At 40.4% G+C, this 23,293-nt stretch overlaps 1 protein-coding gene across 4 annotated transcripts in view; it reads left to right on the forward strand.

Annotated features, from left to right (window-relative positions):
• SORCS2 (sortilin related VPS10 domain containing receptor 2) overlaps positions 1-23,293 on the forward strand; it is a 172,409-nt gene that overhangs the window by 103,089 nt on the left and 46,027 nt on the right. For all 4 annotated transcript variants that reach the window (XM_078392552.1, XM_020790539.3, XM_020790538.3 and 1 more), the window contains 6 exons: positions 1,053-1,117; positions 5,431-5,549; positions 7,100-7,189; positions 8,098-8,277; positions 9,182-9,328; positions 16,107-16,209. In XM_078392552.1, the coding sequence (XP_078248678.1) occupies positions 1,053-1,117; positions 5,431-5,549; positions 7,100-7,189; positions 8,098-8,277; positions 9,182-9,328; positions 16,107-16,209 (704 nt within the window). The remainder of the gene's footprint in view (positions 1-1,052; positions 1,118-5,430; positions 5,550-7,099; positions 7,190-8,097; positions 8,278-9,181; positions 9,329-16,106; positions 16,210-23,293) is intronic.

Here is a 23,293-nt window from a genome sequence, read left to right on the forward strand (position 1 = left end):
ATTTAGAACATAACTTGAGGGCTATTCAGGCTGGGACATTAGTTCTCCAGATTGTACCTGACTCAGTGTTAATCATATCAGTATTTCCCCTTCCATCTAAGTGATGTAATTCCAGGTCCAGTTTGATCAGTATAAATCAGTGCCTTTTTGTCCCTTTCTGAGGCTTGCTTTTGAGAAAAAAAAATCTCAGTGTGTTATAGCAGACTGAGTTTAGTGCAAAGGCACTTCCCTGAGGAAATTTGCTTCACCACCACAGGCTCCTAGTCAGAAACGTTCAATTAAGCTTTGAATTAACTAAAGGGGATGGGGCGTTCCAGAATAGAATCTCCTGTCATTTAGCTGGATTTCGTTCACACTTGGTTAAAAAAAAATGCAAAGGAGTTTACTGTTTTAAGTGAAGTGTTTTTTTTCAAAGAGGTTTTGACATGAATCACACTAAGCCCAGCAATCCTTTGTTACCAAGCAGAAGAAAGCAGTGTGGGGGTTTTCTGTTGGAAGAGCCTTCAGTAACACTTACTGTTTATTAAGTGTAGTTCTATGTTGCATCCACAGATCCCCCCCTTTTTTTAACGCTTGCAGTCACAGTGTGTATAGCAGATAGAATGTTAGACTTAAAAGCTCAGAAACCCAGCCATAAAACTGTCCGAATAACCTTGGCCCAGATATCTTCTTCAGGGGTAAGCTAATTTGCAGGATGTTTTAAGGTGAAAATGGGACAACCAAGCCAAAGATGAGCAGCCTTTTGAGGCCCAGAATTATCCAGTTTCAAATGGCATTTAAAGGCATTCTTTATTTCCTTGTTTTTTTCCAACACTGTAGTTGTCTTTTTTTTGAGAGGGAGGTGGAAAGAGGGGAGGGGATAAGAATGAAAGAGAGGGGAGGAGAGGGAGAGAGAAAATGAGATTCCACTTGAAAATCGTGAGGCAGTGAACATAATGCCTGTGTTCTGTCAACAACATGGTATTGGGAACAAACAAGTACAGCTCCTTCTGTTTACCTACTCAGTGACTGCAGCTGTCCTAGGATAACCTCTGATTATATTATACTCCCAGGGCTGTTGATGGAGTTGATGGAGACCCTAATTTGGTTCATATGGAACTCCAAGATCCCAGTGGAGGTAGGTGTTGCGACATGGCACTCATTTTCTCCTACCCTGTTGAACATTTTTAGTTAGATTTATAAAAACTAAGAAGCTTATTTTTATGTGGCACATATTTATTTGAGTTAATCCACAGAAGCCCCTGTGCTGCAGGTTCGGAAGACCAGCAGCTGTAAGATTGAATCCATGCGATGGAGTGAGCTCCTGTCGCTTGTCCCAGCTCCTGCCAACCTAGCAGTTTGAAAGCATGTAAAAATGCAAGTAGATAAATAGGTACCACCACAGTGGGAAGGTAATGGTGTTCCATGTCTAGTCGCACTGGCCACGTGACCACGAAAACTGTCTTTGGACAAATGCTGGCTCTACGGCTTGGAAACGGGGATGAGCACCGCCCCCTAAAGTTGGACACAACTGGACTAAATGTCAAGGGGAACCTTTACCTTTACCTTATCTCATTTATGACTCTTTATTTCTACATTTACTGGGTGTGTTACCACTGTCATGTTGAGTCCTTGTTGACTGTTGTAGCATTTCACAAGAGATCAGTCTAATCCTAGTGTTACAGGCATGCTTTCTCATATGATATATAATATATGTATGAGTGTGAGTGTGAGAGACAAACTTCACAATACAAGCTTTCTTTGGCTATCAGAGTGTCTTTGGACTTGCAAATGTACCAGGTTCAGTCAGCACTGTTCCCTGTGAGTAAGTAGTGAATGGCTGAATTCAGTTAAGTCAATATCATTTCACATTTCTTCTACTGCTTCTTTTTGGAAGGTTTGTTTCATTTCGAAGGAGGCAAAAAGGAGCCTCAGAATCTAAAAGAGGAGTTGTATATGAAGCTTTCAATTCATTTAAATTACAGTGGTGCCTCGCTTAACGGGCGCCCCGTTTAAGGATGAAATCGCATACCGACGAACTTTTTGCGATCGTATTGCAATGTTTTAAATGGGGAAAAATCACTTTGCGATGATTGGTACCTTGTTTCGCTTACCGATCATCTCAAAGCGATGATTTTTTAACAGCTGATCGGCAGTTCCAAAATGGCCACCAGGTAAAAAAAATGGCCGCCCTCTGTTTTCTGGACGGATTCCTAGCTTACCGGGCAGCGAAAATGGCCGCCGTATGGAGGATTTTCACTTAAAGGTGAGTCTGAAGCCCATAGGAACACATTGAAGGGGTTTCAGTGCATTCCTATGGGCTTTTTAATATCGCATAGTGACGAAATCGCTTTGCAGTGATTTTTGCTGCACCGATTATCGTCGCTATGCGAGGCACCACTGTACATGTTTCCACACCAGACCTGGTTTATGCTAACAACAGTATTTCCATAAATAATGTGATTTGGCCTGATGTTTATTATTTGATTAAAAACCTGCCTGTTTAAGACAAAAGTCAAGACCAGCTCATGCTGGCTTTGGCTTCATCAAGGCAGGGAATTGAAAGCTAAGGCTCATGCTTTAATAAATGAAATGTGTCCTGTGATCAGTACTTACACTGTACAGTGACACGAATTGTGCATGCTTACCACTTGCTCTTAGTCATCCACTTTTTCCTAGTTCATTGTTCTACAGATGAGCCCATCCTACCAGTTGCTAATGTAAATAATAAAGTGACTTGGATCAACTCATAGTGTTACCTTATATTTTTAAGTTTGAATCTCCTTCAAGGACAGACAGGATAAGACACAAGACAGCTGAACAAGCCAATTTTATTAAAGTACAAAAGTACAAAAGTTCAGCTGGGCCTCCCATCTTAAAAACAGAGGGAGACCCAGAACAAAGAGTGAGCCTATGTTTTATAATCGTTACAGACAAAGAGCCATAAAAGTACTACATTGCTATTGGTCATCTGTATCCCAGCTTTTGGATCTTGGCCGTGATTGGCTGTTTCTGCAGTTGACCTATTGGTCGTCTGTACCCCAACCTTGGATCTTGCTCCTCATTGGATCTGAGATGCTAACTTAGCCAATCTATTGGTCAGAAGAAAATATCAATTTTATGCCCTGATGTTTCTTTGACCTGTGCCCATGATGTGCCTGAAAGTCTGGGAAAAAGAGTATCCATTATTGCTGCCTTCCTCCCCTGACATTCCAATGCCAGTTTGGCAGGATATAGAGGGCCCTTTTGTTATTCTAAGTGTAACCATCTGGCCATATTTTACCACCACAATGTCAGTTCCTGGTGTAGGATGGGGGTTTCTTTGTTTGCACAGAGTGCTGTCCTCTGAAGATGCCGGCCACAGAGACTGGCGAAATGTTAGGAAGAACAACCTTCAGAACACGGCCAAAGAGCCTGAAAAACCCACAACAACCATTAGATCCCAGCCGTGAAAGCCTTTGGGAATACGTTTCTTTGTTTATTTAGATGGCCCATGGATGGGCCATAAAGACTCCCATCAGGTATGGCTGGCTATTAGGCCTGGGGGCCTGAATGGCCTCTGCTGTTCCCTAGTCTGAGGGGCAGGATCAGAATACCATTTGGAGAATGTATAAAATGTATACAGCATTAAGGAAGTATAAGATACAATACAAAATCAGATTCTAAAATACAATTGAGATAGTGTATAAAACCATAACTGGTACTGTGCATCTAGAGCAGGGGTGTCCAACCTTTCACCTTCCCTGGGCCACATTAGAAGATGAAAATTTGGTTTGGGCCGCATGGGGGGGCAGCCCTAGCCGTCCTCCGCAGCCCCTCTCCAAGTGCGCTTACCGGCAGCTGCGATCTCAGACAGCTTCGACTCTGGTGGCTTTATGGGGCCGGGAGGGGATCCACCTATTGACGGGGACGGCACAATGCAGTCACGCAGCCCCCCTGTCCCCTCCCCTCCCACTCCTTCCTACCTTCCCTCTCTCCCCCTCTACTGTTGTGACATGCCCCGGCCACATTCCGGCTGCAAGCACTGGCAGTGTAACTTGAAACTTTGGAATTTCTTTAAAAATAAAAAATTGCACTGGGCCGCATTACGAGCTGACCTGGGCCGCATGTGGCCCTCGGGCCGCAGGTTGGACAAGCCTGATCTAGAGTGTTTGTGATATACAGTGGTGCCTCGCACAACGAGGTTAATGCGTTCCGCAAAAATCGCTGTCAAGCGATTTCGTCGTTAAGCAAAACGCGGTTTTCCATTGAAATGCATTGAAACCCTGATAATCCGTTCCAATGGGAACGGATTGCCATCGTAAAGTGAAAATCGCCATAGGAAACATTGTGAAGCAAAATGCGTTTCCCAAGTGAACACAGCCATCTAACGAAACAGTGACCATTCAAACGCCCGTTTAGCGAAGCGAACCCGAGCTGTCAAAACTATCGTAAAGCGAAACACAGGGACCCCAAAATTAACTGTCTTGCGAGGCAAGGTCCCCACCATCGTAGAGCAAAAATCGCCCATAGGAAACATCGTTAAACAGAGCACAAGATCGCTCCGGAAAACTAATTGTTAAGCGAATTCATCGTTAAACGAAGCAATCATCTAGCGAGGCACCACTGTAGATACAGTGGAGATACAATATTGTTACAGCTACATTGTGAACAAGATGTTAGTACATAAGAGAGATTCTCAAGTTTATTGATAATATTGATAGTAATAACTCTGTTAAAATACAGTATCATTGTCTTCCCCCATCAATAGGGGGAGTGGTGCCCCAAACTATAGATGTAGTGCCAGATAAGGATTGGCTCTGTGTTTACTCTGGTTGGCTATTCTAAAGGCTAATAGGGAGGACCCCCATCCTTTTCTGAAAATCCCAGTCTTTTGGAGAAGGTCTTTTGCCTGCATGTTTCTCAGTACATGAATGGAATATTTGATATCACTGGTCACTGAATAATACATTTGTCAGGCATATCCATTTTAACAACAGGAGGAATTTGTTTTAAAGAGGAGAATCTGTCTTATCCTGAGTAGATGGGGCTTATCAGGCAACCAGACTTCTTGGGGGTCTCATTCTGGCACTGGCACTGGCATTCTCTCTCAGCGAAGGCCTGATTGTCCCTCTGGTTTGTCATTTAGGGAGCAGTTTAAAATATATCTATTTGTGTGCTCTTTTAAGGAATAGGCAAGCACTATGTTTGTTTTTTTTTTTGTTCTTTCTGGTGATTTTCTTTTGTTTTATTCCATCTCTGTGACCTTATAATTATGATTTATGTTCCTTCTCTGTTCTGTTGTGTGTTTATGTCTGTTGTTAACTGATTTTGGGCTCTTTATGAGGAAGGGTGAGATATAATCACAAATGAATGAACAAACAGGAAGAGAAAATGTTGGAAAGTTTATAATGTTAAGTGTGTTTTTTGTTTATATTATATCTACTAAATAGTTTCCTGCACTTTCTACAGATTTTTACTACATAGCCTGTCAAGTTCAGAATTGTTCTGATAAAACATTAAGATCACCTTTCTCTGGTAGTATTGACAAGAACTCCTTGACAGTGCAGGATGACTACGTATTTCTCCAGGTAATGTCACCAGTTGGAGGATAAATGACAAAACATTTTGCACAATCCTGTGTACTTTGCTAGTGTGTAAGTCCTATTGTATCAGATGGAGTGTTTAGGGTTGCCTCTTATGTAACAAGAAGACCATTAAATCCAAAATTAAAACTTTGTGCAAGGAAGAGCTTGTGAATAGATACATAACCTAAAATCGTTCTTTGCAAATCCTTCGAAAATGGAACTACAAACTGACTCTCTAAGTCCCACAAGCGCCAGATCACATTGCCAACAATGAGAGTATTGTGGGAACTGAGGTCCAAAATATGTGTAGGGCAAAAGGTTGAGAATTACTTCTTTCAGGTCTGTGTCAAATCACTCTTTGACTTGAGAAATAACTGAAGTCATTTGCAGCCAGTGAGAAACTGCTCTACTAAAAGTTTTTTTTCCACGGTCCCACCTGAAAGGGGTTTTGATTTAGGAAAGAGGGAGAGGGTAACAAAGGGTAGCAGAAATTATGGAATTAGGGTGTGAACAGAAATTTGAGTTAGGCCAAGTTTGAAGAGGACTTGACCTAACTCATGCTGGGACCTCCTAATTGAAGTGCAGGGGTCACATTACAAGCTCTTCTTGTTTGAATCATTACCCCATCCCTCTCACCCAGGCTGGAAAAGAAACTAACAACACATTAAGCATTTGCTTAGGGCTTTAGAGTAATGGTTCCCAAAGGTGGGTATCCCAGGTGTTCTTGGACTGCAATTTCTGAAGCCTTCACCGTTAGCTATCCTGGCTGGGGCTTTTGGAAGTTGCAGTCCAAGAACACAAGGTTAGAAACCACTGCTCTAAAGTATTCAAACCACTTCCTTTGTATTGTATTGTCTTCCTTGCCACAATCTTTTGGGTAATGTAGCATTATTGTCCCTGTAATGAGGGACCAAGGACTCAGGAGACCTGGGTTCAAATCCTCAATCAGCTGTGGGGACTCACAGAGGGGTGGCAATGATAAAATCGCTCCTTAAGTATTTCACATATTGTGGAAATCCTATTAGGATTGCGATAAAATGGAATCAATTTGAAGGAACAAAACACAACATGCGGGACTGAGGCTGGGACAGATAGCTTCTAAGGCCAACACTGAATACAGTGTTGTATTCATGGCACCAGCGCTTCCTGTATTGTAGCTGAGAGCCTTAGCTCTATGCTGTACATGCATTCTCTTGAACTGGCATGAAGTGCTATTCCTAAATGTTGATGCCGAATTTGTTGTTTTTTACTACATCAGTCATGATTCATATCCTTGGCCAGATTGTTTAGTTATACTGTCATACATTTAATGGTGTAAACTGCAGAAGCAAATTGTTGCTAGTCCATGAATTGTGGCTTGTATCCCTTCTTGCAAGCAAATTACATGAGTTGGTGTCTGACAAGGGATACAAGCAACAACTCGCTAACTAATAGCACCTCACCACTGCAGTTTGTACCATTGCACTTATGTTGGTGTTAACTGACTGATAGCATTCTGGCCCTGGTTTCTTAATACCCACTCTAAACTTGAATCTCCTTTTTCCCCCTGACAGACATCATCAGCAAACCAGACAAAATATTACGTGTCTTATCTTCGGAACAGATTTGTGCAGATGAAACTGCCAAAATATGCATTGCCCAGGGTAATAATCTGCAACATACATTATTGTTTTGTTTCTTTCTTTCGCGGCTTATAAGACATTTTTGTCTGTTTGAATTTCCTCCCCTATCATCTCTTCTCCACATAGTTTGTCATAGTAGTGGCAAACAGTAGTTTGTTCTTAAGGAGGTTCTGTAACATTACTGACCATTTGCTGAAATAATTTTCTATAGCCTTATCCATAGCCCTTACCATAGCACTATAGTATCATTGTGTGGCCTTCTGGAATATGTGTTTGCTTAGCCTGCTTAGCAATACTAGTACTGAAGCGTGGGGTATAAATTTGTAACATTAAATAAAGCAAGTAATCTCCCCACCTCCCATTTCAAGCTGAAATCAAATGTTATAGGGCAGGTGCTAGCCACAGTGTAAGCTCTTGTACTGGTGACTTTTTTTTAAAAAAAAAGAGATGCATAACAAAGAGGCTTAATCTCTCAGAGCAGGTACTGCCAAATATATCCAGGAAGGGTCCTAGTTTCTCTTTTCTGGCTTTTACTGTTTTGGATCGCTAAAGCTGCCTGGGATCCCATGTACTTCTGGAGATGAGCCATAGAAATAATACCTGTCCCATTGGGTATATTGCTTATACCACCTATCATAGTTTCTCTGAAGAAATTATTGTGTCTGTTTCCCAGTACTTTGGGGTTCTCAAGACTTTTTTCCTGTTTTATTTCCTGGAAAAGTATTGGCACTGGTCTCTCTTCTATTAGTAGATAATACCATGTAACCTTTATTCTCTGTCTTTCTCCTCCAGGTAACACCAATGAGGTTGGTTTTGTGAGTGGGAATTGTAACATGTTTTCTCATACATCTGAAAAGCATGAGTAGGTTGTGATTTTTTCCCCCCTCTCTGGCACACACTGAATCCTGTATTGATCTTTTTCATTTCAGGATTTACAAATTATCAGCACTGATGAGAGCCAAGTGTTTGTAGCCATCCAAGAATGGTATCAGACTGACACATACAACCTCTACCAGTCTGACCCTCAGGGCATCTCCTATTCCATTGTGTTAGAGAATGTCAGAAGCACCAAGCAGCCTGAAGAGAACGTGTTAATAGATATACTGGAGGTAAAAGGGTTGCTCTTGCATTAGATGCTAGTTGTCCTGACTCTTCTTGCTTTGGTCACTTTAGTATCTTTGGTTGTTGGCCTAAAGATGTTGAATTCAAAGCACTATTCCCGTGTGTGCGCGCACACATGTTGTAATGGAATAGTCGTGCTATAAATATACTTACTTTGGTTGTTTTTTTTTTTTTTAGGGTTCTTTTTTCTTGGTCTTGGCTGAATCGATGATAATGGTTGAAAACTTGTTGTACAATTACGTAAATAAACAGAATGCCTTTTAAGAGGCAAATTGCTGTAGGGAACAAGACTCTGGAGACTTCATCTGTTGTGCACCTAGTCATGTGACTCAGGATACAACAGATAATGTTTGCAGAGATTTCTTAACTGATAGCAATTTGCTTCCTAAAGTCACAACATCTGTTTAACTGTGCAACAGAATTTCAGGCAATGTGTGATTGATAGGGAAGCAACACCTTTGGGGCTTTTTGGGACTGCCTTTCTTTACTATGCCAACTGTGCCATCCAGTTGAAGAAGGAAGGATTATCCAACTTGCAAGCTTTAATGCTGTTGTATTTTTATTAATCTATCTGTCCATCCTTATGGTTCACCTATATTTTGTTCACGCAGTGTCAGAGTTTTAGGGTTCTTCCACATGTTTGAGTCACATGACCAGGTATATTCTCTATGAAATTGTATGCTAGTTGTTAGAAAATCTCAAATGAGATATTTGTATATCTCTCTCTCTCAACATGGTTGGGCATGATAAATACCACCTAAAATCAAACCAAGTGGTTTCAGGACTGTAGCTGATATAGTGGCACACTCACTTTCATGCAGAGGAAAAGTAATTGTATGCTGGGGTAAAAATTGCTTGTTAATCTTCCTGCTTTTTGTGTTTATAATGTAGGTTAGGGGTGTCAAGGGAGTGTTTCTGGCCAATCAAAAAATAGATGGGAAAGTAACCACTCTTATAACATTCAACAAAGGCCGCAACTGGGACTACCTTGTACCTCCAGCTGTTGATATGAATGGTAAACCAACAAACTGCAAACCGGTAAGATTCCATCTAACATCCTTAAAACAGAATGGGGAACTCCTCCTTTAAAACAGGAAAAATGTAAATACAGTAAATTTTGTTGATTGCTTGGATATTTTTCAGTCCTCAAACAACTATTCTATTGTTAATCAATTAAAGATGATCTAGGTCACTGGTTCTTAACCTTGGGTTACTCAGGAGTTTTGGACTGCAACTCCCAGAAGCCTTCACCACCAACTGTGCTGGCTGGGGTTTCTGGGAGTTGCAGTTCAAAAACATCCGAGTAACAAAGGTTAAGAACCACTGATCTAGGTCACAAAATTCAGTTTTCTGAGTACCAAGTCAGGCTCCAGGTCTCGTATTTTAATGCTCTTCCATGGGATATTTTCTTGTACATAGAAAGCTGGTAGACAGTATAAAGTCCAGGAGGCAACAGTTATGTGCATATTTCCTAGGCACAGTGACTTTTTTCCCCTAGGAAACCATGCAAGTATGCAATCTGAAGTGATTCAATGCAGTAGAAAGTCTACACTGTGATTCTGCTATATACACAGGTTGGCTTTCATACTTCAGAAATGATTAATTTTTGTTCCCAGTCTGTACTGTCTTGTGAACCTTGATTTGTGGGAAATCCTGCATTATCAGATGCCAGGTCCCTTCATGATCATGTTAAAATTTGTGAAAAGATTTGCTAGGGCTTGCCCTAGACTGAACACCTTTTGTGTTTCTTCAATCTCCAGGTTTACAAGTCAGCCATGGCAACAGTTGCAAATGGTCAATCGATTTTAAGCAACTGAACCATGTTCTAAACACTGGCCAAAAAGAAGGTGGATATTACCATATTTCTATTACTTCATGAAGGACAATTAAGAAAATAAGACAGGAGGGGGAACAGCTTTTTGTGAAGCAGTGTTGCAGCCCAAAGCATTTTGTGTAAAAAAAAACTTTTCAAGGGCAAGAGTAAAAATTTCTGTGCAGAAACATGTAACAAGAGACTATAAAAAAAAAATAAGACTCCCAAAATCATCTTGTTTCACAAGTACAAGCTTATGTAGTAACTGCTTCCTGAGGCCTTTATTTCTGTAGTAACTCTGCTCTAACCTTCCCCAACCTGGTGGTTTTCAAATGCATTGGACTACAATTCCTGTCAAATACTGGAGGGTAACTGGGAGCTCTAGTCTAAACTACTGGAGGCAGTAGGTTACTGAAGGCATTATTTTCCTTTGCCCTGCTCTCCATTTTGTTCTTGAAGAATGAAAACAACAAATCTCAAATACCTGGTCATAGTTAGACTGTGTAATCTAGACTTGCTAACAATTTGGAATTTTGCTCAAGCGAGTGGATGGTGGTCATTCTTTATACAAACAGGGATTCTGAATATGAATTTACCCGTTTATGATATAATCAACTAGATACAAAATAGAAAATAACAATAAAAATATGTTTGCACTCTGTCGGACAAACAGCAGCAGAAAGTTATATTTGGCAATCCCATTTAGGTCCAATGTGATGAGGCTATGTTAACTGAGACTTCTGAAAAACAAGAGTTTCAAATATAGATAGTCATGATTTTTAATAACCTAACTTATTTTGCATGGATGTTTGCCACTGGACTAAATCATTTAGTGTTAGTAGCTGTCACAACTGATTTTGGAGATTTATGTCTGTTTATAATTCAATCAAATGGGATTATGATCTTGATGATGATTCCATTTAGAGTTGTTCTGCTGATTATGATGTTTCTTCTTCATAAAACTCTAAGCAGTATGATGTGGTATTTAGTGGAGAAGACAGAACTTGATCAATAATATGAATTGTGGAGGGGTACTGTAAAGAAAATGGCTTGGATCTCCTCAGATCTCATTTAAGATATGCTGTGGGTCTATCTACACAAAAAGAACTGGAATCATTCTAATAATATTTCTTTACTGCGCCTTAAAATACACAGTTGGTCACTATGGACATAAAGGCTTCATATGTAATGATTTACCTTGATATAATGCACGTATATATCGGACATTTCTATGTCAACAGGTTATTCCCCACCACAAAGGGAAACTTATTATTGTAGGGATGACATCAAAATGTATGGGAAGTGCTATATAAAATTATTAAGAATCCTTAATTTTTATTTCTGATTTTATTTTCTGATTTACCCTTTGTACCATAAAGAAGCATCCTCTTTTCATATATCTGTATCTTCCTCAATGCCCCCTCCATCTCATCCTTTAAAAAAAATCTTCCTGCCATTCCATTATGGAAGATATCTAACATGGCATTTCTGTCAGGTTCCAATTTTTGTGTATGTTTTTTATACTTCTGTGTTCCACACACTACTTTTTTTTTCTGGATCAGATTTGTTCTGTTTATGTATTATGATGTATTAAGGTATTTTTGTAATGTGATGGTGGTATGGCTGAAGCTTTGGGTACCCATTGACTAAGAAAATGAAGTGCCATTGAACACAGTGACATCTTATCTGTTGAATTTCCAGTACAGTATTTGCATCAGTCTAGCTTTGGAAGTTGATGTGAGAGGCCAGTTTGGTGAGGGAAAGGCTCACATAAGCAATGGGGATAGGAGGAACTGGGTAAGAAAAGAGGAAGTCAAAGATCAGGAAAAAAAGATGGTGGCCCAGGAGAAAGGGAGACCAAGAGGCAGGGAAACAACCTGTTCGTATGCCTGGAGGAAGAACAAAGAGCAGAAAGTGAATTTAAAAAAACAAACCTGAGGGTAGTATAGGGAGAGGAGAAAAGGACCCTGCAGAAAGGAAGAGGAGAAGAGACTGGGAGTGGAGGAAAGAAGAAACAAAGAAAAGTAGTCAGAGCTACAAAAGAGCACCTCCCCTCAATACAGGAGAGCTTGCATTTCAGTGTTCCCCAATCTAATACTTTATAGGTGTTATTTGTCTACAGTTCCCATTATCCTCAAATAACACGGGCAGTGGCTGTGCTGAATGGACATGATGAATTTGTGGTCCAACACATCTGAGTACATCAGGCTGTGGAAGGCTACCGTATCCTGTTGACAACAGAGAGGAGAACTGTTTGATATATATCCTCAGATGGCCTAGGTATCAGTGAGCTTATGGAAGGAAGGAAGCAGACCCGTGAACTGTGTGCATCTCCCAGCACCCCTTGGGGCCTCCAGCACCACCACCTCAACACCAAAAATGTTGGCTTTAAAAAGCCCCACTGAAACTCTAGGGCAGTGTGGGGGCAATCTTGCCATGTTTTCAGGAGTCCCCAACACCTTTTTAAAAGTTGGCTACTAGAGGGCTCAAAGGGACTTTTTCAGCAATGCTCTGTTTTTGTAAGAATTGGGGAGTAGGAGTAGGTGCAGTTCTACAAGGTACTTTGGTAAGCATCTATCCTAACATAGACAATCAAAGGACATTGCTATATGGGCTAGGAACCATAGGGGCTTCAGTCTGTGAAGTTAACATTCAGAGAAGTTATTTAAATAAGAAGGATGGGAGTCTGCATACCACACACCCGCCAGGCCTAATCTGGTCCATTGAAGCTCCCCATCTGGACATGAAGGAGGTCCTTCCTCCAATCCTCCTGCTGTGATGTGGGGAGATGCTGCTTCACGGTACTATACTTTCCCGTTTGGGAAAGTAAGAAGCTAACAAGTGGACTTGGCATTTATTTATTTATTTATTTATTTATTTATTTATTTATTTATTTATTTATCTATCTATCTATCTATCTATCTATCTATCTATCTATCTATCTATCTATCTATCTATCTATCTATTTATTTATTTACGTAGGCTACTTTTCTCGAAATGAGGGGACTCAAGGTGTCTCATAGTGTTAAAAAAATAGAATTAAAACCACAATAAATTATATATTTAAAAAATTATAATACTAATTAAAATAGTCAAATTATTAAAAACATGTAAAACTTTAAAAACAACTAAAAAACTGCATCCAGGGACTCAGTTATGATTATTAAAAGCTTGCATAAAGAGGTGGCCCTTTAACTTTCAGTTTAATGATAAAAGGGAGGGTGCCAACCTAACCTTGTTATTTATTATTGTTGTTATATTTTTATTTCCAATAGCTTATTAGTCATCACTGATCAGAGAAAACTGCAGAATTTCCATCTCCCCTTATGCTTCATATTCCAGTTTGAGAAAGTCAGTAGCAAAGAATCAGGGGAAATCCTCACTATTATCTCCAGTCAGTGATCAGATATAGTCGGGGGGAATCACCATAGCCACCCCAGGGAGAAGGCACAGGACAGGTAAAATTGTCATAACATAGATATTAGCAGTATGAATGTTCCTGCTGTTGATGCCTGGATCCAGATGCACACTCCCTGTGCAAGTTTCTGAAGACAAAATGACATAAGCAGCATGGCTCTTTGCCCAACCCCCAAAAGGTTACGTGGAAGTCATCTGACCTTCACACTGCTTGAATATGTTCCTGAACCTTGATTTAACTGTTGCATTCCGAAAGGTGTCATTTTCCTCATCATTGCAGTTCTGTGATGAGTGAATCTACTGAGTCTCTCTCCCCCCCACCCCATTTTAATAGGTTGTTTGAGGTATATGGGTTGTCCTGAGGCCTTAAGCTGGGAAAATCAGAGAGGCAGTTGGTCTGAGAGGCAATGGAAGGAGACTTCCATTGAAGATAAGGGCTACACCTCCCTGTTTTGGAGACAGAGCACACACATGGGCTGGAATTGTAGAGGTAGGCTTCTAGCATTGTCTCCATTTCGTCATTATGCTTCATGGCTTGAGTTTGAACTGTCCCTATGGAAATGGTGCCAGCATTGCATAGTTGTCATTGTGGCTTGATGTGGGTTTCACTGAACCTCACTACTATAAGGAGAATCCATGGAAGAGCCCTAGTTGACATGATTACAATCCTCCAGCAATATCATAGTGGTGTGAGATCAGTAATGCATGATGGGTGACGAAGCTGTTCCTCCGAGGTATGAAAGAGGGCATAATGTATCCCATGTCTTGTAAATTCTTGGGTCAGCTGAGTTGCAGTTAAAAGGAATCCTTTCCAATGTTTCATCTGTGATTTTTGTTGTTGTTGTAGGCTTGCCATTTTATGTTTATGCTAATTGCCAAGAGTGTAATTAGAATGAAGGTGGCTTCAGATGTATCGTTGCACCCTGTAAATATGTAATAGTTCCACCATGAACAGATTATTTCTTCTTTAAGAGGCTATGCAGAAGCTGCTACCTCAAACAAGCAAGCAAATAAGTAAATAAAACAGCACCCAGTATCCCCTAAAACAGTGGTGCCCAATCTTTGGGTAACCCAGATGTTCTTGGACTACATTTCTCAGAAGCCTTCACCACCAGCTGTTCTGGCCAGGGTTTCTGAGAGGTGTAGTTCAAGAACATCTGTGTTACCCAAGGTTGAGGAGCACTGCCCTAGAAGAAACTGGCACTCAATCATACCTCAGAGAAATATTTCTTCTTGCATGCAAACATGTGCTAGGTTTATCTCTGATAGACAGAGAAGCTGGCTCAAGGGTAAAAGTTTGCAGCACCCAACAGGTACATTCAGGAAAAAGCCTTCTAATGCCACCGTGTCTTAGATGAGGTCACACTGTATGTGACCTAGAAGACGAATCATGGTGTCCACAATGTTTTTTACAACCTTGAACACACTAATGAGTGAAGAAAGTGCCTAACCTTCTCCTGCACCATTTTTCTGATCAAAAGCTGAACAGCATGGGAAGAGATTTAATTAGAACAGCAGCAGTGATTGAAAGATTTAAAAATATTTCCCTTAATGCTGCTGCCCAAACTTAGCTGCTTTAAAAATTTCTTCAAAAAAGATTTCAGGATATGCAGTCGATCTCCTGCTTCATATACAGTTTGTTATTCCAACATATACATGTCCATAATAGCTTAGCCTTCCAAGCACAATGTAAGACAGGTAAGCTTAAAGTGGTTTAACTGCCATTTTTTCTTTCCTTTGGGAGAATGTCAGATCAAATCCAAAGCCCCTGTTTTGAGAGAGTAATGCTGACAGAGGCTATGACTCCAATTGGGTGTTGTTAGAATGACCAGCTATTTGTGAATTTTGGTAAGAATCTAAGAAGAGCCAAAGTGCCATCTATTGACTGAGAGTGCTGTGGTGATGATTTGTAAAGTTTTAGATTGCAGAAACGAGTGAGTGAGCAAAAAAACAACAACAGGCAAACAAGGAAAGGCGTTTTTCAGCGAGATAATCATCCCCGGTAGAATTAAAGGATGTTCATATGTATTTCTAAGTCTAGTACAGCATATTAGCTATATTGGAAGAACCTTTGAAGCTGTTCATATGCATATACATGTAATGTGTACATAGAAATGATTGCATGTTATAGATGTGTTCTAGGTGAGGAAGAAATGGGAATATGAACTGAATGAACCTCAGTTATAGAGAATTGTAATATTTTCAGAATAACTATGAGAACATATTTTCCAAATTAAGTTCTTGTTTTTCTCATTTTTTTTTCCTGATACAACTTCCTAGAAACAAAATAAAGGACAGAACGACTTCTTAAAAGAGCACCAGAAATGTAAGACTGTTATAGTGGTGACACATTCCAGTCTAATGTCTACTATGCTGTGCTGGCATCAGTATGCATTACATTATTACAGAAGTAGTAGAGGTTTTAGGACCAGCAGCCACATTATACCTTCATGAAATAGTTAGTCCTGTCTCTCCACAGATAGCCATCATTACATGTCATTTACACATAATGTGGCTGTTTCAAAAAATTAGAGGCATTTCTGCCATTCTGCTAAAAACAAAGACTTTTCTTTGTTATCTTTATAGCCCGATTGCCACCTTCACCTCCATCTCCGCTGGCCAGACAATCCATATGTGTCAGGAATGGTTCATACCAAGGATACAGCACCAGGACTCATAATGGGGGCAGGTAAAAAAAACAAAAAAAGAGAGTGCACTTTGTTTTTGGTGTTCGTTGATCAAAAAGTTACATGATATTATTCTGTTACTTTGATTTAATTTAAACAGTTCTCCATTGCATACTATCTGTCTGTATAAACTAATTAATTCACCTCCATCATGTTTGATAATTTCCATTGCACTCACAGGAACAAGGATCACAGAAAGGACATAGTAGGGTTGGAGATAAGATGTCAGCATTGACAAAGGGCAGGGTTCTACTCCCACCCCAGCTCTATGCTGTTTTGACTTCCTTTATGTTGCCGTCTCCTATCTTGGGGAAATGCAAGACCTCCAATTCTGTTTTTCCCCCATTGTAAGGAAAAAGAGGATTGAGGCCAGAGCATGCAAGTGATAGAAAGAGGGAAATACTGGAAATAGCAGGTGGCACGGTGAAGAAAATATTGTCTTTCCCTCTGTCCCTGAATGCACGTGTACCTTTGGAGCAGGAGACGCAATACTAGCATCCTAGACACTAGAAGCAATATGACCATTTGCCCAAGAGGTGGCTTGAGGAGAAGAAGATGGACATAGTGTCGGGTTCATGGTGGATGGGAGACAGACCTGGGGGTGGTGGATAAAGGATGGGAGAGTTGGTTCTTTCTTTCCGCTCTTCACTGCTGTAATTCTAGTGTGAACAGACTGAAGTTTGAAGCTATCCCAAGAAACTCTAGAACAGTGGTTTCCCAACCTGGGGTATGCATAACCCCAGGAGTATGAAGGAGGACATTAAGAGGTGTGCAAAAAAGAAGGGGGAAAAAAGAATAATGGCATGGAAAGTCACATAAGTCAACATGCTTCTTCCCACATGTGGATGAAAGAGGGTGAACCCACTGGTTGTCGAAGAGTGCAAAGTAAGTCATAAGCACATTTACTAGTTTGTCTCCCACCAGCACCCTTGCAGTGGTGGATGTGCTTGTTTTCATTTCCTCTGCAGGCCCTGACCCTTTGCCTTGGCCACTTTCCTGTAAGAAGTGAATGGCTAAAGCAGGGCCCAGCTCAGAGCTACTGAAGGGAGGAGGGAAAGGAGCGCTTTGTTTGAGTGACACAGGCTTGGCTCTGACCCTTCTTGGCTTCATAAGGCCTGAAAGAAGGCAGGTGAAAAGGTGAGGGTGGATAGCAGAGTGATATGAGGCATTCATGGTGCACTGACAGAGGGGGGACTGGAAGCCAATCCCTCTCTTCAGTGCTTCCTCCACTCCTTCTGCTGGTCTCCTGCCTCCTGCAGGTCAGGGGGAGAGCAAGAACAAGCGGGCTTGTTGTTGTTGTTGTTTAGTTGTTAAGTCATATCCAACTCTTCGTGACCCCATGGACCAGAGCATGCCAGTCTTCCACTGCCTCCCGGAGTTTGGTCAAATTCATGTTGGTAGCTTCAGTGACACTGTCCAGCCATCTTGTCTTCTGTCGTCCCCTTCTCCTCTTGCCTTCATACTTTCCCAACATCAGGGTCTTTTCCAGGGAGTCTTCTCGTGAGATGGCCAGAGTATTGGCACCTTAGCTTCAGGCTCTGTCCTTCCAGTGACAGGGGCTGGGAAGGGTAAAAAGAAACAAAACATGTGGTGCCCTGGCAGATAAAGCAAATGCCATTCCATCCTTTTGTGCCTGGTTGGGAAAGGGAGGCAGGCACAAGGTTTTTTGTTTTTTGTTTTTGTCCTGGGGAAGCCTGTTTTTGAGGAGCTGCCCTGAGCTGTTGTTGTTAATTCTGTGAGTGTTACTGTTGTTGCTGTTAATCCTGTTTATTGTTTATTGGTTGCTCCTGCAGCCTGTATATTCACACAGTTAGGGGAAACCTGGTTTTGAGGAGCACCCATGTGTTGTCTGATATGAGGGGTACAGTTTATGGAAATGGGCTGCCAAGGGGTACACAAGTGAAAAAAAGGTTGGGTACCACTAGAACAGAGTTAACTAGTGTCTTTCCAGAATGATCCACAATGCATTTACACAGACCAGATTTTTGTAAGAGATTGTCCCTCAGTGCTCCACATTAACAACAGCAAGAATGGCTTCCAAGTGTTTTCCATTGAGATTCTTCTGTAGAACTGTTGGCTCAGTGTAACCCGAGGAAGATAATGGGTACAGCAACAAGACCATCAAAAGCCCTATAACCAGAGATGTCCCTGTCTCTGATACAGAACGTAAAGCTGATGGCAGTGGCTCAAGCAGCCACAGAAATTCTGCATAACCTCACACAGGCCTCAGATGAAAATGACAGTGTGTGGCAAAGCAAATTGGTGCTTTCACTTGCAATGAAGCCACTGGAGTGGCTTCGTGGCTGTCCAAGATATTGTTATACTTCCACTTCAAAATAAACTATGGATAAAGGTTGGAAAATTATTAGGAAGAGTGAATCTCATTTGCTGGAGGATATAAAGAGAAAAGATACTAACTGTAAGGGAAAGCTACCATCTATATGTAATATTGCTGTGAAGAGAAATTGGTAAAAACAGCTAATGGCAGTTTCACATGTTAATTCTTATGACAAGGAGATTAAAGATTAATTTCCATATAGGAAATACTGAAGTGGCAGTTGGCATAGCAGAGACAAGTGACATGGCATCAATGCTTCAGCTAATGAATATAATGGAAGATGAGCCACTTACTGTTTTCCACTACTAATTTGGTCCATTCCTCAACTCAGTTATGACATTTTAGAGCCAAATTTCAGCCGAATGTGTCAAATCACCAAGTGCTAAGCCTTAGAAGTAGCATTGGAATTGGGGGCAAGATGGACTGTCTAGTCACAGGACTAGATGGATGTTTCTTAAAACTCCTTTCCCTACCTCAGCAGCAACAAAATACAGAAAACCCAGCTGCTCTGTAGGGGAAGTGATTTAACATTCTGCTACAAAGCATAATGAAGGACGTGGTGGCGCTGCGGGTTAAACCACAGAAGCCTCTGCGCTGCAAGGTCAGAAGACCAGCAGTCATAAGATCGAATCCATGCGACAGAGTGAGCCCCTGTCGCTTGTCCCAGCTCCTGCCAGCCTAGGAGTTTGAAAGTATGTAAATGTGAGTAGATAAATAGGTACAATCTTGGTGGGAAGGTAACAGCATTCTGTGTCAAGTTGCGCTGGCCACATGACCACGGAAACTGTCTTCGGACAAACACTGGCTCTATGGCTTGGAAACAGGATGAGCACCACGCCCTAGAGTCGGACACGACTGGATTAAATGTCAAGGGGAACCTTTACCTTACAAAGCATAATGCAGCTTCCACTTCATCTTGTCCCTGATTTTAAGAATAAAATACAGGTCAGAATGTCCATATACAAATTTTCCTCATCATGTCTGGTTTGGCCCTGGGACATTTGTTTCCCAATTTAGAGATAGATGACTCAGGATATTATGATTCTCATTATTGTTATTGCCACTGTTTTAGTTGTTACAGATGAACTGAAGTAGTCATTCTTTTTCAAGAACACAGCAAAAATATTTTTCTGTTTCTCAACTTACACACAGTGCCTGAAAAATATTATCCTACCTAGATATTGCAGAAAGTTAACCTAAATGGTTTTTAGTGAGAAAGAAGCCTTGAACAAATGGTGGGTTCTTTCTCAAGCTTGAGAGGAGAAGAAGAAACCAGAGTGGCCCCTCCGGCCACATTCAGATATCATGATAAGCAACACATCGTGGAGCAAAGGCCAATGGTTTGTTTGGGTGCTCCTGCTTCAAGCAGGAACATTAGCAGTAGTACCAGGAACCAGCTCTTTGGCATGTCCACAATAAACCAGGATTCTACTGAGCCCCACTTCATCATGACATTTGAATGCATCTTTTAAAAAAGTTTTTATGTTTTGGAATTCACTTCCTTTGCCCTCAGTGAAATAGTAATAGTAAATGAAACAGTAATTAAATAACATTTAGTGTCGATCTCCTCATTAGCGATTACTTGATGTTGGACTTGGCACTGTGCAGATTAAAAGCAAAATCCAAACACATTTTTGCAAACAACTTACAATTTTAAAACAGGATTCAAAAAACAAAGAGAATGGGAAGGCTTTTAACAGTATTTGGGGGCCTTACCTCTGTGCCTCAAATCATCCAAGTCCTCTTCGCTCATTCTGTTTCTGGACATAACTGAGGAAGAGTAAAATGGTCCTGAGAAGAATGCTGGGGGTGGTGATGCAAACTTTGGTCCTGCATGTCATTTTGGATCCTAGAATTGCACAGGCAGAGGGAGCTCTCCACTTCAGGCACACACTCAGCTTCTGTAAGGGGTTGGGTTCAGCCAGCATGCCCCCACCACCAATTTGTTATCATCTGGAGAAAGATAACTTATGCAATAGCCTGTAGAGGTGTCCCACTCAGAATGAGTTTATTGTTCTTTGTGCTGTAATACTTTAGACAGTGGTTGGGAGCAAACATAGTTTTACGTGACCCAAGATTTTAGAAAAAACAAAAGCAGACTTGGGCATACTGGGGGAGTTTCAGTCGGCCTCTCCTTGCAGGTTTCCTGCAAGCCGAGAGTTTGTTGTATAGACATTCTGAAAAATATAACAACACCATAGCACTCAGGATTGGCACAGTCCAACATTTTAACACCTTGGTCTCCCACAAAAATGCAGAAGCATTCCTAGGGCCAGTCTAGACAGATATTTATCTAAAACAAGAGAAGCCAGGAACATATCTTTTTACATGCCATGCTTGTTGCCTGTCTCCTTGGTGGCTTATTCCCCTTAAACGTTCCTAATAGCATGTAAAAATGAATAGCTGAGAGATACCGCACTGGATCTCCTTGTATTCTGAGTATAAAACTTCCAGTGCCGTTGTTCTACATCCATCTTTTGCAAAAGAGGTGTGTGGAAGAATAGACACTGATTCAGTATAATGCTATAGAATCCATGAGAAATACTGGATGAAGAAATGATTTGAGAGATTTTGCTGAGTGAAGCAGTTCTTATTTGAAGTTTGTTGTAAAATGAATACTTCAGCATAAGACAACTAGCAGTTTCCTATTTGTCCTGTGTATTAGTTTACATCAGTTGAACGTGTCCGGGTAACAAACAAAAGAACTTAAAACTATATTGTAAAGACCAAGACGGAAAACAGATAGCAATATACAGTATATTGCTATCTGTTTTCTGTCTTGATGTTTACAATATAGTTTAAGTTCATATATATGCTGAGAGGGCTGTCCATTTTTTTAAAAACAACATTGATGTTATAGTTGTAAACCATTCTTGAACACGAAAAAGACAAACAACTAAACTGATTGCTCTGAGCAGTATTACAGGAGAGATTGTCAAAGAACAAGATGCTGATTTAGCACAAGGTAGTCAGGGCAAAATCAGAAGCAAAGACAGAGTAAGGGCTGCAGCAAGCACAAAATGCCGGAAAGAGAAGAAGAGATATTTCACAAATGATAGAACCAGAAGAAAACTGAGAGATATATTATGGCCTTTGTTCAGCTTAGAAGAAGAGACACAGAAAGTTAATAAAGTCAAGAATGAATTACTCACTAACTGTCGGACTTCAGGTTTTTAAAGGAATTATACTTGTGATGTAATATTGAATCCCACTGATGCAAATAAGGATGGAAATAGCCAAAGAGCACATCCAAAAATACAGTGCTAAAGTAAACGAATTCAGATCAGCATGTACTGGTCGAGGTGTGGCTGAAGATCCGAAAGGAGTGATCTGTCCTAGTTTCTTTCCTATCATATTTATATATATATATATATAAAACCTAGTGCCATCCCAGAAGCCTGGAGAATAACTAATGGTGGCCTTCCTCTTACTAGGGATGTGCATTCATTTCAAAATGAATATAAAATTGAACTGAATGGAACGGCTTAGTTTAATCATTCAATCCAAAAGAAATACATGAAGTAGTAAGTGGGTATGAATGAATATGTTTTCTGTTACATTCACACCTATTCATTCCTCATCATTGCAGTGCACGTGATACTAAATAAAATTCAACAAAGAGAATGAATGAAATAAAATCTGAGCATTTTCATTTCTTTTTTTAAATTTAGTGAATCCATATCATATTAGCTCTTCCTCTTTTCCTACTGCCTTCAATTTTTCCATTGAGTTTTGTCTTCTCCGGATACAGTATGCCCAAATGTGGTCATATAAGCTTAATTATTTTAATGTCTAGCAAGAGTTCAGACCTGATTTGCTGTAAAACCCATTTGTTTGCCCTTTTACTAATGTGTGAAAAGGCCTTCTCCAACACCACATTTCCAACGAATCAATCTTTTCCCTTGTCAGCTTTCTTCAATGTTTTATTTTCACATTTGTATACAGTATTGGGGAAGACCTTGGCTTTAATCTACAGTGACACACTGTAGGTTCTTTTCTACTTTCCTTTACACTTAAGGTTCTTTTCTATTTCTTTCATAATGGCTCTTCCATGTCTCAGTTTTCCTTTGATTTCTTGGCTACAATCTCCATTTGGATTGATTGAACCAAGATACAGAAAATATTTGATTATTTAGAACATTTGTTGTCAACAGTAATTATTTCTGTCTTAGTTTTCAGCTGTAATCCTGCTTTACACTTTCATTTTTCACCTTCATTAGTAGTAATTTCAAGTCATTGCTATTTTTTTTGCCAACAATATAGTTTGATCTACATATCTTAAATTACTTATTTTCTTCTTCTAATTTTCACTCCTCTTTCATCTGAATTTAATCCAGCTTTGTATGATATGTTCTGCATATAGATTGAACAGATAAGGAGGTAAAATGCAATCTCATCTGACGACCCTTGCCAATTAGAAATCATTTTGTTTCTCTACATTCTGTCCCAACAGTAACCTCTTGTCCAGAGTATAGGTTAGGCATCAGGACAGTCAAATAAGGCACACCCTCTTTTTAAAGACTAAACAATAGCTTTTTATAATCCACCCAGTCAAAGACTGATACAGGAAATTACAAATGTGTTTGTTTTCTGTTCTTGGAAAGATCCCAGAGAAAATAGAAAGAGCTCCATTGGAAGTAACAGATAAATGGAGCAGCTGTTAGTGGTCAGCATAGCTTTTTGTAGATGACATCCTGCAAGCTTTTCTACTTAGAAGCAATTCTCACTAAATTCCAAAAGTCTTATCC

The sequence above is a fragment of the Pogona vitticeps genome, chromosome 4 (genome assembly GCF_051106095.1).
Source record: "Pogona vitticeps strain Pit_001003342236 chromosome 4, PviZW2.1, whole genome shotgun sequence".
In the NCBI taxonomy this organism is placed as follows: Eukaryota; Metazoa; Chordata; class Lepidosauria; order Squamata; family Agamidae; genus Pogona; species Pogona vitticeps.